Raw genomic sequence first — 15,970 nt, forward strand, 5'->3', positions numbered from 1 at the left:
TTTTTGTGCGTTCTTCTTACATGCCTTATTACCCCGGTGTGTCTAAACCAAACACTGTTCATATTTTTCCAGGAGGAAAACAAAACAATAAAAAAACATTCAGATAAAATATTATAGGTTTATTTAAAACTTAATTCTCACCTTGAGTATGCAAAATACAAACTCCACAAAATGTTCATTTTACTTTGTAGTTTACAAATATACAAAATAGACGTTTGCTTAAATTTATATTACATATTTATTAAGGCAAGGAACTATATAGAAAAACACATTTGTTCTGCTTAAGGCATACTTGGGAATAAACCATTGTACAAATTATTGCACATCTGAAACCACAGTGCATAACAGACTGTCTGCATAAAAATGCTAAAGAAGTAAACCAGGTATATTACCTGACTTAGGTCATAAATGTAGATCGGAAGACAAATATAGATTTTCCTTGTCAAAGTATGCAGCAGTTTGAAAACTTTGGCTTCCTTGTTTGGTACCTTTAGAACCAAGACTCACCAAGCACCATCATTTAGGCTATTTAAACATGTTTTCTGTACCTGAATTTCTTCCTCTGCTTCTAACATCATAATAATGGCTTTTAGAAGGTAAAGAGAATACAAGGTGATCTTTTATGCTTATATTGCATCAATACACAATTCAAGGGAATTCTGGTCTTCCCTCCCCCCAACTCACGGATATAATTTATACCCTGATATCCACAACTTCCAGTCACCCCCTTGGCATTTTGTAAGTCCAGGAATATTCAAGTTGGATTTAGAATTGGAATGATAGAAGATCCAGTCACAGACCCCATCTATTCTTTGATTTTTGTCTTTTGAATTCCTCATTTTTCCTGATTATCCACTCAACAAGATGACTCAGTTGGGAACTTGACCATGATTGTAGTGCTTTCTGGCTGGGCTCCTTCCCTCATCGGGAAGACAGTGTGAAAAGTAAAAAATACTGAATTCTCTTCTGGCAGTGTGGGTCATATCCACTGTCTGGGATTTAAAAATGCCTCTTCATGTGTAAGGCAAGGTGGTCCGACCTGGAAAATGCTCGGTCGCATTTTTGGCACTGGAACGGGCGGTGCCCAGTGTGTTTACGGTAGTGCCTGGTCAGTTCATCTGAGCGGGCGAATTTCCATCCACAGCCGTCCCAGTCACAGTGGTAAGGTTTCTCACCTGTAAAGGTAAAAGAAAAAAAAAAAAATTGACGCCATTGCTATATCAAAGAATCGCCCCTTTTAAAAACTGAAGGCCAGATATTAAACCAACTCTGCCCCCATCCCTAAAGGAATCCAGGATGTCTTTATACCACTGAAGGGCTGTATTGAATTCCATATCATAAACAGGAATACATTCCATGTCTTAAGTATTTGGTCTTGTTTTTAGGGGGGTCAGTTAAGCACACAACCACCACCCACACCTATACTAATGTTTCACCAAAAACACACAAACACCACCTAAACCTATACTAATGTTTCTTTTGAGTCAAGACATCTCAGTGGTAGAAATGAAATTTGGAAATTGTGATTGGTAGTGTGCCCAAACCAGGCAATCTTATTCCTACTACGACTGGGGATAAAAAGCCACAGGTGGCTACTTTTTTTTTTATCTTTACCTTATTGAATGCTGCATCTAAATGACTCTGGGTACCTACTTACATTGACATGGAAGTGCTCTGCAGTGACAACCCTAAATCAGAATCTCCCCAGCAATTTTGACCCTCATATTCTTGAAGTTAAAATAAAACCTTCTGCTTGCGGGGGAAAAAAAATAAAAATGTAAATCAAAACAAACAAAAAATAAAAAATAAAAAAATAAGAAATAAGACCGAATTGTTAAGACCAGAATTCAAAATAATAGAAAGGGAGGGTGAACCTGGGAAGGGAACAGTAAAAAACGATTTTTTTAAAAAGGCATCATGCTTTTGCATAGCAAAGTATAATTTCTTGATTACAATGCCAAGCTAGGAGAGGCCCACAGACCGCGGGGAATCTCCTGCCTTTTAAAGGCCTAACAAAATTGCACATTCAAGCACAGATAGCATCCATCAAGCAAAAGGCTCCTGGGCAGAAAAGTAGGCGCCGGTTTGCTGTTCTCTCCAGTTATCCCTGAGATCAAGGCGATAGACTGCCCTGGGAAGCCAACGAGACACTGAGGAGTGTCCACTGGTAGCCTATGGGGCTGGAAGCTAACCTCTTCCTTCTGCAGTTTGTCCCCCTACCTGTGTGGGTTCGCAGGTGTGCCTTGAGATGGGAACTCTTTGTGTAGGTTTTGCCGCAGCCCGCGTAATCACAAGTGTGGGTGGCGGTCCTTTTCCGGGGCCACGATCGTCTTCCCCTCTTTGGCTTGGGCTCCTCCGGCATGCACGAACCGGGTGGCATGAGCTCTAGGGGTGAAGAAGGTGGGGTGAGCATCATCCCGTGTGCCCCGAGGGGCCAGCACACACAGGGCTCCCCAGCCCGAGCTACAAATCCCCGGGACTGACCTTGGTAGTGGAGCGGCGGGACTTGCGGCTGCATCTGGTCGGGCAGGAAGGATGGGTAATTGGGCCCCGGGTGGGGATGGAATCCGGGGGGAAGCGGCAGGGCAGGGTGACAGTCCCTGCTGCTCAGCACTTCCTCAAGACCCAGGGTCGGGGTAGTCCTGCTGGGGAGCTGCCGCCCCAGGGGGAAGTCGTGTGCAGCCGGCCGGTGGCCATTGCTGAGAGGGGGTCCAGCGCCCAAGTGGGTGCACGAGGAGACCGCCTCCTGCTTGATCTTGGGACACGTGCGCGGCGGCCCGCCGTTGTAGGGCGCCACCACCACCGGGTGGCTGCCGTCAGGGCTGCCTTTGCTGGCGCTGATGACCGACGGGCTGCCGTACTCGCTGCCAGGGGCGCTCAGCGACGCCTTCAGTACGAACTTGCCCATCAGCCCGCCACCTGGCGGCTGCGGCTGCTGCGGCGGAATGTACACCGGGTCCAATTCTGGCCGCAGGAGCTCGGCCACGAAGCCGCCCGAGGGGCTCACGTCGTTGATGTCCGCCAGGTTGAAGGGAGCCGTCGGAGGGGGAGCGGACTCCCTGCCATAGAGGAGGCCTCCGCCCGTGCCGCCCGGCGCCACGCCCGGGTCGTTCCCGGCCCGGATCGGATAGGTGAAGCTGCAGGTGGAGGGCGCGCTGGCAGGGCCGCTGCTCGACGGGGACGACGAGGAGGAGGCTGACGCTGACGAGGACACGGTGGCGGCCACTGACTCCGGAGGATGGGTCAGCGAATTAGAGAGGATAAAGTCCAGGTCCAGGAGATCGTTGAACTCCTCGGTCTCTCTCCGAGGTAGGGGCACCAGGTTGCTACCGCCGCAAGCCGCACCGGCTCCGCCGCTCTCCAGGTCTGTGGCCACGGTCGCCGCCGCCAGGTCATAGGGGCGGCCGGGAAGCACCGGAGGAAGTCGCTTCATGTGGGAGAGCTCCTCCCGCCAGCGCTGCGGGGACAGGGCGGGAGAGACCTGTCAGTGGTGGTCCCCTGTTGCCACCCGACATACTGACGTGCTGGCGGGCCACGCGCGACTGTACCGCCCAGACATGGGGACTGGTCAGGCAGGAAGCACCCGGGAACACAGGGCGCCAGCGCTGCAATCTGGGCCCCCACCCGGTCGGAGAAGAGGTGATGCGTCTCTATCGCGGGTGTTATGTCCTGTCTGCCCAATTGCGTGTGAGCGAGCGCCGCGGCTGGTCCCTCCCCCCGCCAGGTCCCGTGGACGTCCCCGGAATTGGCACACCGAGGCTCTCTCGGTGCGCTCTCGCCACGGGGCCGCCTACGCGCTAAACTCACTCTGGCCCAGCCAGTGTCTGGGGACGCGGCCACCTCCCGCCCGGTGGACCGCGCGCGCCCGCCCTACCGACAGCGCGCCCAGGGACTGGTGAAGACCCGGCTTGCGCCCCAGGCGGCTCCGCAGTGCTCGCACCACGGGCATATACAGCTGAGCCAAGGGCACGGAAGCTATCCCGGGAAGGCTGCGGAGTCCGTGCGGTGGCCGCTTCTTACCCTCGTTCAGTGGCTCTTGGTGACCCCAAGGCTCCGCCCGCCCCCACCACACCCACGGAAACCCACCGGGCGGTCCCGGCGGCCCGGGACGATACTCACGTTATTCGGGGCACCTGCTTGACGCAGTGTCTTCTCCCTTCCCGCCGGGCCAGACGCGAACGTGGAGAAAGATGGGAGCAGCGCGTCGCTGACAGCCATGTCAGACTCGCCAGGTGGCTGCCTGCGAGCAGGGCAGGGCGCAGAGACAGGAGTCAGGGGCGGCTTTCGGCCGTCGTTCCGGCGCGTCCCACCGGTCCTCACCCCTCCCTGCTCCCAGCGCCGCGCGCCTCACCTACCTCATTAATGTGGGGGCCCAGAAGGTCCTCGGGAGCCCGAAGCAGCTGGGGCACCCGAACCCCAAAGTCAACGAAGAGAAGAAACGAAGCCAAAACCCAAAAACCCAAATTGGCTGAGATCCTTCTTCTTTGGATTAAATATAAATTGGAAGCGTCCTTTTTAAAAAGTTCCTTTGTATACAAAAGTTCTTAGAAAAGTTGTAAACTCAAAAATAGACAATCAGCAAGGCGAGTAAGTAGGTCTGGTGGCCGGGCTGCGCTCTCTTCCCCTCAGCAGCGTCCCCCACCACTGTCGCGGTCGCCTCGAGTGCTGCCGTGGGCGCAGGGGCTGTGGCCGGGGCGGTGGGCGGGCGGTGCCGCCAGGTGAGACTGGCTACCGTGGCGCGGAGCTGCGAACTGGTCGGCGGCGCAGGGCGCGGAGTCCGGAGAGTTGTGTGGAGCGCGCGCGGCCATGGGCGCGGGCCACGGGCAGGTGGGAGGGTGGGGGGCCAGAGGGACGGGGAGGGTCACTCGGCGGCTCCCGGTGCCGCCGCCGCCCGCCACCGCCTCTGCTCCCCGCGCGCCCGCAGACACGTTAGTTCTCTCTGGTCGGGTAACTGCCGGCCGCCGGCGCGCGCTCCTTACTTATAACTTCCTTCGCTACAGCCTTTTCCTCCGCCTTCTCCCATGCCCCGCCCCTCCCTTTCTTCTCTCCGCCCCCCCGAGGCTCCCCTCCATCGTTGCTATGGCAGCTAAATCAACAAACTCGGCGCACGTGGGGGCGGGGGAGGGGAAGGAGGGGCGCGGGCGGGGCTGGGCCGGGCCGTGACGCCAGCCAGGCAGCTGGCGGGCTGGAGCCGAGCTGACGCCGGCGGCAGTGGTGTCGGCGGCGGCGGCGTCCGCCCCAGCGCGGGGCGCGAGGAACCGGGCGCAGGTTCGGTCGCTGCGCGACCAGGGCCGTACTCACCGCCATTGTTGGCTCTCTGGGTTCGAAGCCCGCGAAGACTGGTGGGGTCAGCGGTCAGGACGGTCACGCGTCTTCACTCCTGCTAGCATACGCGCTTGCCGCGCTGTCTGCGCGCTGGAGAAGAGCTCGATTATCCGCGTGACTCATCCAGCCCTCCATCTCCCCCTCCCTTTCTGCGCTCGCAGGAGTCCGCTCTCGCCGCTCAGCGCCAGTGCCGGTGCCGGTGCCGGCGCTCGGCCTGACCTCGCACGGTTCCTCGCGGGCCCTTTTGCCGAGGAGTGGGGGGCGCTAGGGATGTGGAGAGGAGGCGGTGCCCAGCAGTGTGCAGCGTGAACTGGGAGCCTCAAGAGAAGGCCAGAGGAGTGTTCCGCCGGGAACAGGCGGAAAGAGGCACGAATGGGAAGTTATGGTTTTGATACTTTAAATAGCGAGAAAGGGAGTGAAAGGGCTTAATATTTACTCAGAGGCGTGAGGGAGATAAGAGGGACTGTGAGGCGCGGAGACAGTTTTCAACCAGCCATCTCGAAGCACTTTCATTTTTTTCCTTTCTCTCTTTTTTTTTTGAGACAGCTTTGCTGTGTCGCCCAGGCTGGAATGCAGTGGCACGATCTCAGCTCACTGCCTCCGTCTCCTGGGTTCAAGCAGTTCTCCTGCGTCAGGCTCCCGAGTAGCGGGGATTACAGGCGTGCGCCACGACGCCGGCTAATTTTTGTATTTTTCGTAGAGACGGGGTTTCACCATGTTGGCCAGGCAGGTCTCGAACACCAGACCTCAAGTGATCAGCCTGCCTCGGCCTCCCGAAGTGCTGGGATTACGGGCGTGAGCCACTGCCTGTAATCTTTGATGACTAAATTGCACTGTGGAATAATAATAATAGAAGACACCCATTAAAGAAGAATTAAACACTCACTGGTGACTTTTCAAGCCACGCACTCTCCTTTCCACTTTATGGACGAGAAACTGAGTCATCAAGAGGTGAAATGGCCAGTAAAGGTCAAAGGACAACTCATTCCTTCGGCTCAGGCTCCGGGTAGGTCAGGCCCCCCGAAAGGGACTTCGCTGGGAAGTGACCATGTGCCAGGAAGCGGAGCGATGCGGTGGGATCCTAGCTCCCAAAAAGTGCACACCGAGCCCGCCGCAGGCGTCCTTGCCCACCGGGAAGGGAATAGGAAACGGCGATCTTTACTTTAGTCTTATAACGCTGCCTCTCCCACCGCCACTCTCCCCTTGGTTTGTGATCAGTAATTTTCCAGCTGGGAAATGTTTTGCTCTCATCTTCTCAGCAAACAGTATTTTTTTTTTAAACGTGATGTGGTGTTCGGTATCACTTTCTAAACGTAGGTTTGGCGAGGTGTTTACTTTGGATTCGGGCGTGCGGCGCGGGACTCCGCCCCCTTCTCCACGGAGCCCGCTCACCGGTGAACGCTGGCGCTCAGGCTGGTGTCAACCTAGGAAAGAAAAGAGAGGGGACACTGGGTAAAGGGGTGGAAGCTCGGGCACCGGGCAGAGAGTGCACTCACCCCTTTTTGAGTTCTAGTTGCCAGCGTCCTTTGTCGTTGTCACCTGTTTGAACCCTGCGATTCTGGTACCTATTAGGTTTCCTCAGAATATTTGTGATACCTGATTTTTCCACTCCTCGCCGACCACAGAAGCATTCTTGGAATGCATCTCGCCCCGAATGAATTGACTCGGCCCTCCCTGCCAACGCCAGGAATCCCTCTAAGATCCAGAGTCGGACGCCCTTGAGTGTGACTTCCATCTTCTAGCTTGGCTCTGGCCAAGGGCTGCCAGGGTTGCAGCTGGGGGAGGAGAGTGTTTTGGCAGGGAAACCGAGGTCCTCCTTCCTATGGCCTCGAGCAGTTCAAACCCACCCCCATAGGATCAGGCCAGTTACTTTAACTCTGATTTTTACTTTAAGCCCTTTTCAAACGGAGGAACCAAAAAAGGAAGACACCTGCCACTTCCTCCTCTACTCCTTTAATTGTGATGGCAACATCTTGGGATGCTGTGATTTGAGGGCTGCATGGGAAACTCACCACTTTTTCAGGAAAGCCAAAGTCCCTCACCCTGAATGAACAGTGGATGAGCCCTTGATTGACAGCCATCTCCCTTGGGACGTAAACATGTGGGTCAGGACTTGGAATTTCCAACTTAGGTAGGCAGCACACTAGATTATTTCTGCTTTACTTTTATTTCTCTAAGGCAGTAGCCCTTCCCCCTCAAAAAAAACTATCTGTAACCACCACAATGAAAAAACAATATTGCACGGATGAATTGGAAAGCCACCATTATTATGTCATATAATCAAGACAAGATTCTGGAACTCAATTGAAAAAGATGAACTTGTCTCCAACTGGCCTTCTGAAGGATAAAAGCCAGTCTCTCTTCGTGGCAGGCAACTAGCTGGTTATTCCTCTGATTGCATCATAAAGGGAAATCTGTATATTCACCCCAGATTTCTAAAAGAAGCAAGAAACTTCAAGTTCACAAATCATCTTTCAAGGCAGGTGCCCTGTATGACAAGGAGGTTATGGCCCTCCCTGTCTTCAGAACAGGTAGGGCCAGAAGACTTAAATCCTTGCCGTATATAATTTATAAACATGAGGCTGAGTAAACCTTTGATGACGAAATTGCACTGTAGAATAATAATAATAGAAGACACTCTTTAAAGAAGAATTAAACACTCACTGGTGACTTTATTTCAGCAAACTGATATTACTAGTTTTGTGGACTTGAAGTTAATTATTAATGTCCTTGGAGTTATAAAATAATTTTTTTTCCAGCACAAACTGCATTAGTTGGCAGAAGATGTGATGAACACCATTAGTGCTAGGGGATTAATGTGGAGCCATGGAGGGCTGTGATATGCTGAAGAAGCTGCATCCATGTTTCAAATGAAAGATTCAGCACCCATAACTGGGTATGGGGTCTGGACACATAGAGCACCCCATGACTTGGCTGCACCCTGGCTGGGTGTCTCTGCATAACTGCCACAGGACTCAAGAAAAACTGCTTTTTTTCCTTTTTTTTGAGACGGAATCTCACTCTGTAGCCCAAGCTGGAGTGCAGTGGCGTGATCTTGGCTCACTGCAACCTCCACCTCCAGGGTGGAGATGGAAGCGGTTCTCACGCCTCAGCCTCCAGAGTAGCTGAGACTGCAGGCGTGTTCCACCATGCCCAGCTAATTTTTTGTATTTTAGTAGAGATGGGGTTTCACCATGTTGCCCAGGGTGGTCTCCAACTCCTGAGCTCAGGCAATCCACCCGCCTCCGCCTCCCAAAGTGCTGGGATTACAGGCATGAGCCACTGCGCCTGGCCTGAAAAACTGCTTTTTAAAAAAGTGAAAACAAGAGATGATTTTAAGTACCCGAATTGCTTTGAAATGAAATCCCTGCTAATAAATAACTGTAAAAGGAGCTTGCAGCTTTCACAAGGTGGCAAAGCTTTTCTCAGCCTCCACACTCATCTGCTTGTGAACGCCAGCCTTTTTTTTTTAAATTTTATTATTATTGTACTTTAAGTTTTAGGGTACATGTGCACAATGTTCAGGTTTGTTACATATGTATCCATGTGCCATGTTGGTGTGCTGCACCCATTAACTCGTCGTTTAGCATTAGGTATATCTCCTAATGCTATCCCTCCCCCCACCCCCACCCCACAACAGTCCCCGGCGTGTGATGTTCCCCTTCCTGTGTCCGTGTGTTCTCATTATAGACCAATGGAACAGAACAGAGCCCTCAGAAATAATGCCGCATATCTACAACTATCTGATCTTTGACAAACCTGACAAAAACAAGCAATGGGGAAAGGATTCCCTATTTAATAAATGGTGCTGGGAAAACTGGCTGGCCATATGTAGAAAGCTGAAACTGGATCCCTTCCTTACACCTTATACAAAAATTAATTCAAGATGGATTAAAGACTTAAATGTTAGATCTAAAACCATAAGAATGCCAGCTTCTTTTTACCCTCTGTCTTGTGTAGACTTTAGAGGTTAGGAAAGTAGGCTTTGACCCTGTGTTTCCCAACTTGACTCTGCTGCTTTCTAGCTGGGCAAGTTACTGACCTCACTTTGCCCTTTGCCTGTTTCCTCTTCTGTAAAATGGGGATATTAATAATGCCTACTTCTTAGAGTGATGAGGATCAAATCAGATAATCTAAAGTAAAGTATTTAGCACAGACTTAACACTCAATACATAGTAGCTATTACTATCACCAGTATTCCCCAGGGTATCATAAACATGATGAGGCTGAGGCTATTGTTTTGTTCACTGCTATATCCCCAGGTCCTATTATAGTGCCTACCTAGCACATGGTAATACCCTATAAGTGTTTGTTGAATGAATGAATAATGCACGTTTAATGTGCTTTTTCTTTTTGAATAATCCATTAGCAGGAAGCTCATCTTTCAGCAATCCACTGTAGACTCATTAATCCCCTTTCTTATCAAGAACCGCAACACACCCAGATTTAAAATTTCATCATTCTCTCCCCGGTTTCTAAGATAGAAACCTAGATTTTCTTCAACTCCTCCCTTATTTTCTTTGACCTGAGCATCCAGACATCCACAAAACTCAGCCATTTCCATTCCTAAATATCTCCACTATCTTTTTACTACTCTCGGGCTGCTTTGGTTTAAGCTTGCCTTATTTACAGCTTTTTGTTGTTGTTGTTGTTTTGAGACAGGGTCTCATTCTATTGCCCAGGCTGGAGTGCAATGGTACTATCTTGGCTCACTGCAACCTCCACTGCCTGGGCTCAAGCAATCCTCCCACCTTAGCCTCGCGAGTAGCAAGTATCTTGTGGCACTGATTCTTCTTTTTTTTTTGATAGAGATTTCGTCATGTTGGCCAGGCTGGTCTTAAACTCCTGTGTTTAAGCCATCCACCCACCTCGACCTCTCAAAGTGCTGGGATTACTTACGTAAGCCACTGTGCCTAGCCTCATTTACAGATTTAATTATGTCTGTACACTCCAAATAGTCCTCTTGTCTCCTCCCTCAGAGCCCCACTGGCATTCTCCAGCTAGATCTAATCCATTTTGCTCACAGACCACCACAGTTCTGTCTCTACTCACCTCCCCACCAGCCAATCTTTCAACAGCTCCGCTTTGCCTAGAGGAATAAAACCAAACTGTTTGGCTTGATGTACCCAACACTTAGCCCTATACAAACTTTCCAGAATCTTCTCTAGAGACTGACCTCACCCTCTCTAAACTCTTAACTGGATGTTCTCTCAAATCTCTGAATACAGGATGTATATTTTCATCAGCTGTTTTTCCTGTCTGAAATGCCCTTTCTCCCCTCAGGGCCCTCATCGTACCCAAACTCCAAAAAGTCCCTCTTAATTGTTCCTTGGTCTATGAGTTCCCTTTTAAGCCAGTCCTTTTTCCTCTGAGCTCTAACAAAGCTGTGTAATGACTTGCTATGATGTTTACCCAGTGGACTTGCATGATCTGGTTGTTTGTAGCTCCTGTTCCCCTGTGGCATCTTCAGGACAAATGCCCAATGACCATTAATTGTAGAATGAATGAAGAGAGCAAAACTGACTTGGCAAACTATTAATGAGATGGAGGCAGGGAGTCGGGGGACCTGGTCCTTGTCAATAGCATTTCTCTCTAGTTGAGAGGGTCGTTGGTTTGGTACTTCATTTTCCATCCCTTCTCTTTCTTCACCACTTCATCTCTTTCTTTGAAAAGTTCTATGAAGGAAAACTTTTCAAAGAAAGTTATGAAGGAAATAAAATCCTTCATAACTGTACTCTCAAAAACAGTTGGACAAAGTAATAGAACAGTGCTGGCCAAGGCATTGTAATAAAACAAACTTGAAAACACAAACAAAAATAACCAAAATCCAAACCAAAACCAAATGGAGAAAGAGTCCACTCTTTTCTGCAGCCAAATTCATTGCCTTTCAAAACCCAAACCTTAAGGGTTGAAGTTTTTAGAGCAGAAAATGAATCACAGACATTTAAAAATCAATTCTCAGAAATTTCATTAGAATCTTTTTCGTGAACCCTTAGGTTTGATCACTTAAGTTACATTCTTAGCTCAAAAAACTTAGGCCCAATACATACTTTAAGCTATTTAAAAATAAAATCTAAAATTAATGAAATTATCTTCAAGACTTTTGAAGTAGTCTGACTGCAATATATTAAATTCAGCTTTTCAGGGTCCTCAACTTGTTCTGAGATATTAAAAAGGATACAAAAAAAAATCCCTCTTTTTAGGTTGCTTTTTTTTTTAAATTTATTTATGTATTTATTTATTTTTTAATAAATAAATAAGCCACCACACCCGGCCAGGTTGCTTATTTTTAAATGTCTGTTTAAGTAGAGAGAAATATTTTTTCATGGCTCACACCTGTAATCTCAACACTTTGGGAGGCCGAGGTGGGTGAATCACAAGGTCAGGAGTTCAAGACCAGCCTGGCCAACATATAGTGAAACCCTGTCTCTACTAAAAAATACAAAAATTAGCTGGGCGTGGTGGCATATGCCTGTAGTCCCAGCTACTTGGGAAGCTGAGTCAAGAGAACAGATTGAACCCGGGAGGCAGAGGTTGCAGTGAGCCAAGATCGCACCACTGCACTCCAGCCTGGGCAACAGAGCAAGACTCCGCCTCAAAAATAAAAAAAGAAATATTTTTTAAGAGTGAGGTGCATCTCGGTAATATTTCCCTTAACAAAACATTTTGTAAGAGTGGGGGGCATCTCAGTAATATTTTCCTTAGTAAAAGAAATTACGGGCTAGCATTTACCATCTTCATAGAACATGACTCCAATACTATATGCATTTGAAACACATTTAAAAGTAAATGAACTAGCAAATTTTAAAAGTATTTAAATTTTAATGAAAAAAAAAGTATTTAAATGAACCAGCAAAGAAGTCAGTGGGCAGAGAAAAACCTGTTGCTGGAATTTTCTTCTTCACTTGGTTTACCAAGTTTTGCCTGCTTCCCCTGGGGGAGAATTATCTCTGAAAAGAGAACCAAGATTCTACTTCCTTTATTTAAAAGCCTCAGTGCCTCAGATTCTTAGACTAAGACAATGTCGTTCTGAGGAAAACAAAGTCCCTAGGTTTAGATTGGATTGGAGGTAACATTTTTGTTTTATGGAAAATGTAGGAATGTTGAAGGTACAAAAATGAATGCTTCACACCCTGAGAAATGCAAACAAGAAAAAAACAATTCTGTGTTTAATTCTCTTTCAGTCTGTGGGCCGGACAAGAGGGGAGCTTATTTTTGCCAATTTGAAATTATGTACTTTGAGCCAGGGAAATGATTTAAAAAAAAAATTAAGAATGCATTTTATTACTCTGTAGTTGACTTTTTTTTTTCACAAACATTGTGTTTGTTAATCAATTTTAATGTCCTGGCTAGTGGGAAGGGGGCTAGCGAGTGCCAATGTGGAGAAAAAAAAAAAAAAGCCAAACGAATGTTCTGGCAGCAACTAAATATCTCATACAGTGTGTGATGCCTTATTCAAACTCAAATCTAGACGCAAACTCCTCTTATATCCAGGGATGACCAGAAGCTTCTTAAAGGGGGAAACCCCTGGAATAGTTACCAAATCTTAGAAGAATTCCCAGCATTATCATTGATAATAAAAAATGTAATCTAGTGAAAGAGTGAACTTGGTCTGTGGTGTCAGTTATTGATGAATTTTTCTGATTGCTACATTTACCTAACAAAGTTCTCAGAGCAAAGTGTTGAATTTCAATGTTCTGATGTTTCATTCAGCAAACTCAGTTTTCCATTTGAAAAGAAGCTCATTTGGGTTTCTTTAAAGACAAGACAATATCTTTGGTCTATCTGAGTGCAGATTAGAGTGTCCTTGTCTGACTTTAATTCTTAGAGCCATCTTGCCGTAACTCAATTAAGGAGGAGAACTTGACAGAATTCACTGGGCTGTGGGAGAAGAAATGACAGGGATGAGTAGTGCACAGACTCTGGGGGCACAGGTGGGATCTGCCACGCAAGGGTTTGGACTCCAGGCCCTGAGTTGCTTCTTACTAGCCAGGTGACCTTGGACAAGCTACATCATCTAGTTGCACTGTACTTTCCTTGTCTGCAAAATGAGTCTACGAATGTACCTGCCTCACAAGGCTAGTGTGAACATTAAGTGAGATACTGGCATTAATGTTAGTGTGTCCCCTCTACCAGTGAAACCTTACATAGTTAATCCCCCTTTGATAACTTCAAATTGGTCCTGCAGTATTCAGCACTGGAAGATGATATAATATCTTGGTTTGAAGAGTGAAATGCTTTGTCACAGTATTTTCTTTCCCCAAAATATTTCAGGGTCACTACAGATCCACAACCAAAGACCAGGCTCACTGAAAATCTCACAAAGACACTGTTTTAAGTAGGGAAGGTATACATTAACTTGGGAATCTCACTTCCTAGGGTCACTCCATGACTTGCAAAGGCCTTTTGTGTCTGTGTCAAATTCCTAAAGACAGTGACCTTGACCCTTGATAAGCCAGTCAAGAGTTTGCTTGGACGAAAGATAATTTCAAAGTCAAATTCAACATTGAAGAATTCTATAGTCATTGACAGTGTTAGCAAAGTTCTAACCTTGTCTTTCCTAGAAGGGTACTGAAAGGGTCTGCTGGGTTCTCCCTCCAGGAAAAGGAGGGAGCAGGGACCTTCAAATTCATTAACATCACTGCTCTCAGACGCTGTACCAGGTAACTGTGATAAGTACTTTCATGCATCAAGTCACTTGTCTTCACATTACTTCTCTGAGGTTGGTGCTGCCATTGCTGCTAGAATGCAGGCTTCAGGGGCAGAGATGCTGCCTGTGTGTGTATATTTTAAAATATACTCTTTTGTGTGTGTATATTTTAAAAACTGATATATCACAGTTGAATGACTTTTTTATTTTTTATGTTATTTTTATTTATTATTATTATTATTTTGAGACAGAGTCTCACTCTTGTCGCCCAGGCTGGAGTGTAGTGGTGTGATCTCGGCTCACTGCAACTTCTGCCTCCCAGGTTCAAGCGGTTCTCCTGCCTCAGCCTCTTGAGTAGCCAGGACTAGAGGACGCGCCACCCTGCCCAGCTAATTTTTTTTTTTTTTTTTTTTTTGAGACAGAGTCTTGCTCTGTCGCCCAGGCTAGAGTGCAGTGGCGCAATCTCGGCTCACTGCAGCCTCTGTCCCTCAGGTTCCAGTGATTCTCCTGCCTCAGCCTCCTGGGTAGCTGAGATTACAGGCGCATGCCACCATGCCCGGCTAATTTTTGTATTTTTAGTAGAGACGGTGTTTTACCATGTTGGTCAGCCTGGTCTCAAACTCCTGACCTCAGGTGATCCCCCTGCCTCAGCCTCCCAAAGTGTTGGGATTATAGGCATGAGCCACTGTGAGCAGCCATTACTTTCTTTTTAATCATAAGTTTTTGTTTTATTTTGTTTTGTTGTTTGAGATAAGGTCTTGCTCTGTTACCCAGGCTGGAGAGCAGTGACGCAATGATGGCTCACTGCAGCCTGGAACTCCCTGGCTCAAGCAATCCTCCTATCTCACCATCCTTAGTAGCTGGGACCACAGGCATGTACTACCATACCTAGCTAATTTTTAAATTTTTTTGTAGAGACAGGGTCTCACTGTGTTGCCCAGGTTGGTCTTGAACTCCTGGGCTCAAGCAATCCTCTTGCCTCAGCCTCCCAAAGTGCTGGGGTTACAGGCGTGAGCCACCTCACCTGGCTGACTTACTTTTTTTTTTTTGACCTATCAGCAGGAAGTAACTGACTTACTTTTATTACAGAATGTAATACGGTTTGCTGGCACATAATAGGTGCTCAATACATACTTGTTTAATACATAAACCCCATTTTACAGTTTTAAAAAAACTGCAACATTGGCTGGGCATGGTAGCTCATGCCTGTAATCCCAGCACTTTGGAAGGCCGAGGTGGGCGGATCACCTGAGGTCAGGAGTTTGCGACCAGCCTGGTCAACATAGTGAAACCCTGTCTCTACTAAAAATACAAAAAATTAGCTGGGCGTGGTGGCGGGCGCCTGTAATCCCAGCAACTCAGGAGGCTGAGGCAGGAGAATCACTTGAACCGAGGAGGCAGAGGTTGCAGTGGGCTGAGATCGTGCCATTGCACTCCAGCCTGGGCAACAAGAGCGAAACTCCTTCTCAAAACAAAACAAAACGAAAAAAAATTAGCCGGGCGTGATGGCATGCACCTATAATCCCAGCAACTTGGGATTGAGGCAGAGAATCACTTGAACCTGGGAGGAGGAGGCTGCATCGAGCCAAGGTCATGCCACTGCACTTCAGCCTGGGCGACAGAGGGAGACTCCATCTCAAAAAAATAAATTAATAAAAATAAAAATAAAATAAAAACAACCAAATAAACTGCAGTATATAGTGGTTAAATCCAGCCCAGGGTTGTGCAGCTAAGTAAGGGAGTCAGCCAGTGTCTCCTGGAGCCCACCCAGAGGAGGAGGCCTGCTGTATGACTGCTTTTTGAGTAGCCTATCCTCAGCTGTGCCTGGCTTCTCTGAGTTCAGAACCCCTGGATCGAGTTCCCCAGAGAGTAAACCTCTAACCTTCTGTCCAGGCTGGGGGAAAAGCAGTCACACAGCTGAACGGGGCTAGTGAGAAATCTTGGGGCCTGTATGTACGTATGGGTGGATGGATGGATGGATTGTCTAACTGCTTG

The 15,970-nt window shown here is 48.0% G+C and overlaps 1 protein-coding gene across 2 annotated transcripts; it reads right to left on the reverse strand.

Annotated features, from left to right (window-relative positions):
* Positions 1 to 98: 98 nt before the first annotated feature.
* Positions 99 to 9,233, reverse strand: KLF4 (KLF transcription factor 4). 2 transcript variants are annotated; one of them, XM_054501915.2, is made up of 7 exons: positions 7,338 to 9,233; positions 6,922 to 7,100; positions 4,356 to 6,749; positions 4,120 to 4,240; positions 2,485 to 3,457; positions 2,221 to 2,385; positions 99 to 1,175 (listed from the first exon to the last, which is right to left on the reverse strand). In XM_054501915.2, the coding sequence occupies exons 3-7, from the start codon at positions 4,358 to 4,360 to the stop codon at positions 1,000 to 1,002; spliced, it is 1,440 nt and encodes a 479-aa protein (XP_054357890.1). In that variant the 5' UTR covers positions 4,361 to 6,749; positions 6,922 to 7,100; positions 7,338 to 9,233; the 3' UTR covers positions 99 to 999. The 2 variants fall into 2 exon arrangements, with proteins under 2 accessions (XP_054357890.1, XP_054357889.1); XM_054501914.2 differs by lacking the exon at positions 6,922 to 7,100 and having other exon boundaries at positions 2,221 to 3,457.
* Positions 9,234 to 15,970: the final 6,737 nt, after the last annotated feature.

This window comes from Pongo pygmaeus, chromosome 13 (assembly GCF_028885625.2).
Source record: "Pongo pygmaeus isolate AG05252 chromosome 13, NHGRI_mPonPyg2-v2.0_pri, whole genome shotgun sequence".
Lineage (NCBI taxonomy): Eukaryota > Metazoa > Chordata > Mammalia > Primates > Hominidae > Pongo > Pongo pygmaeus.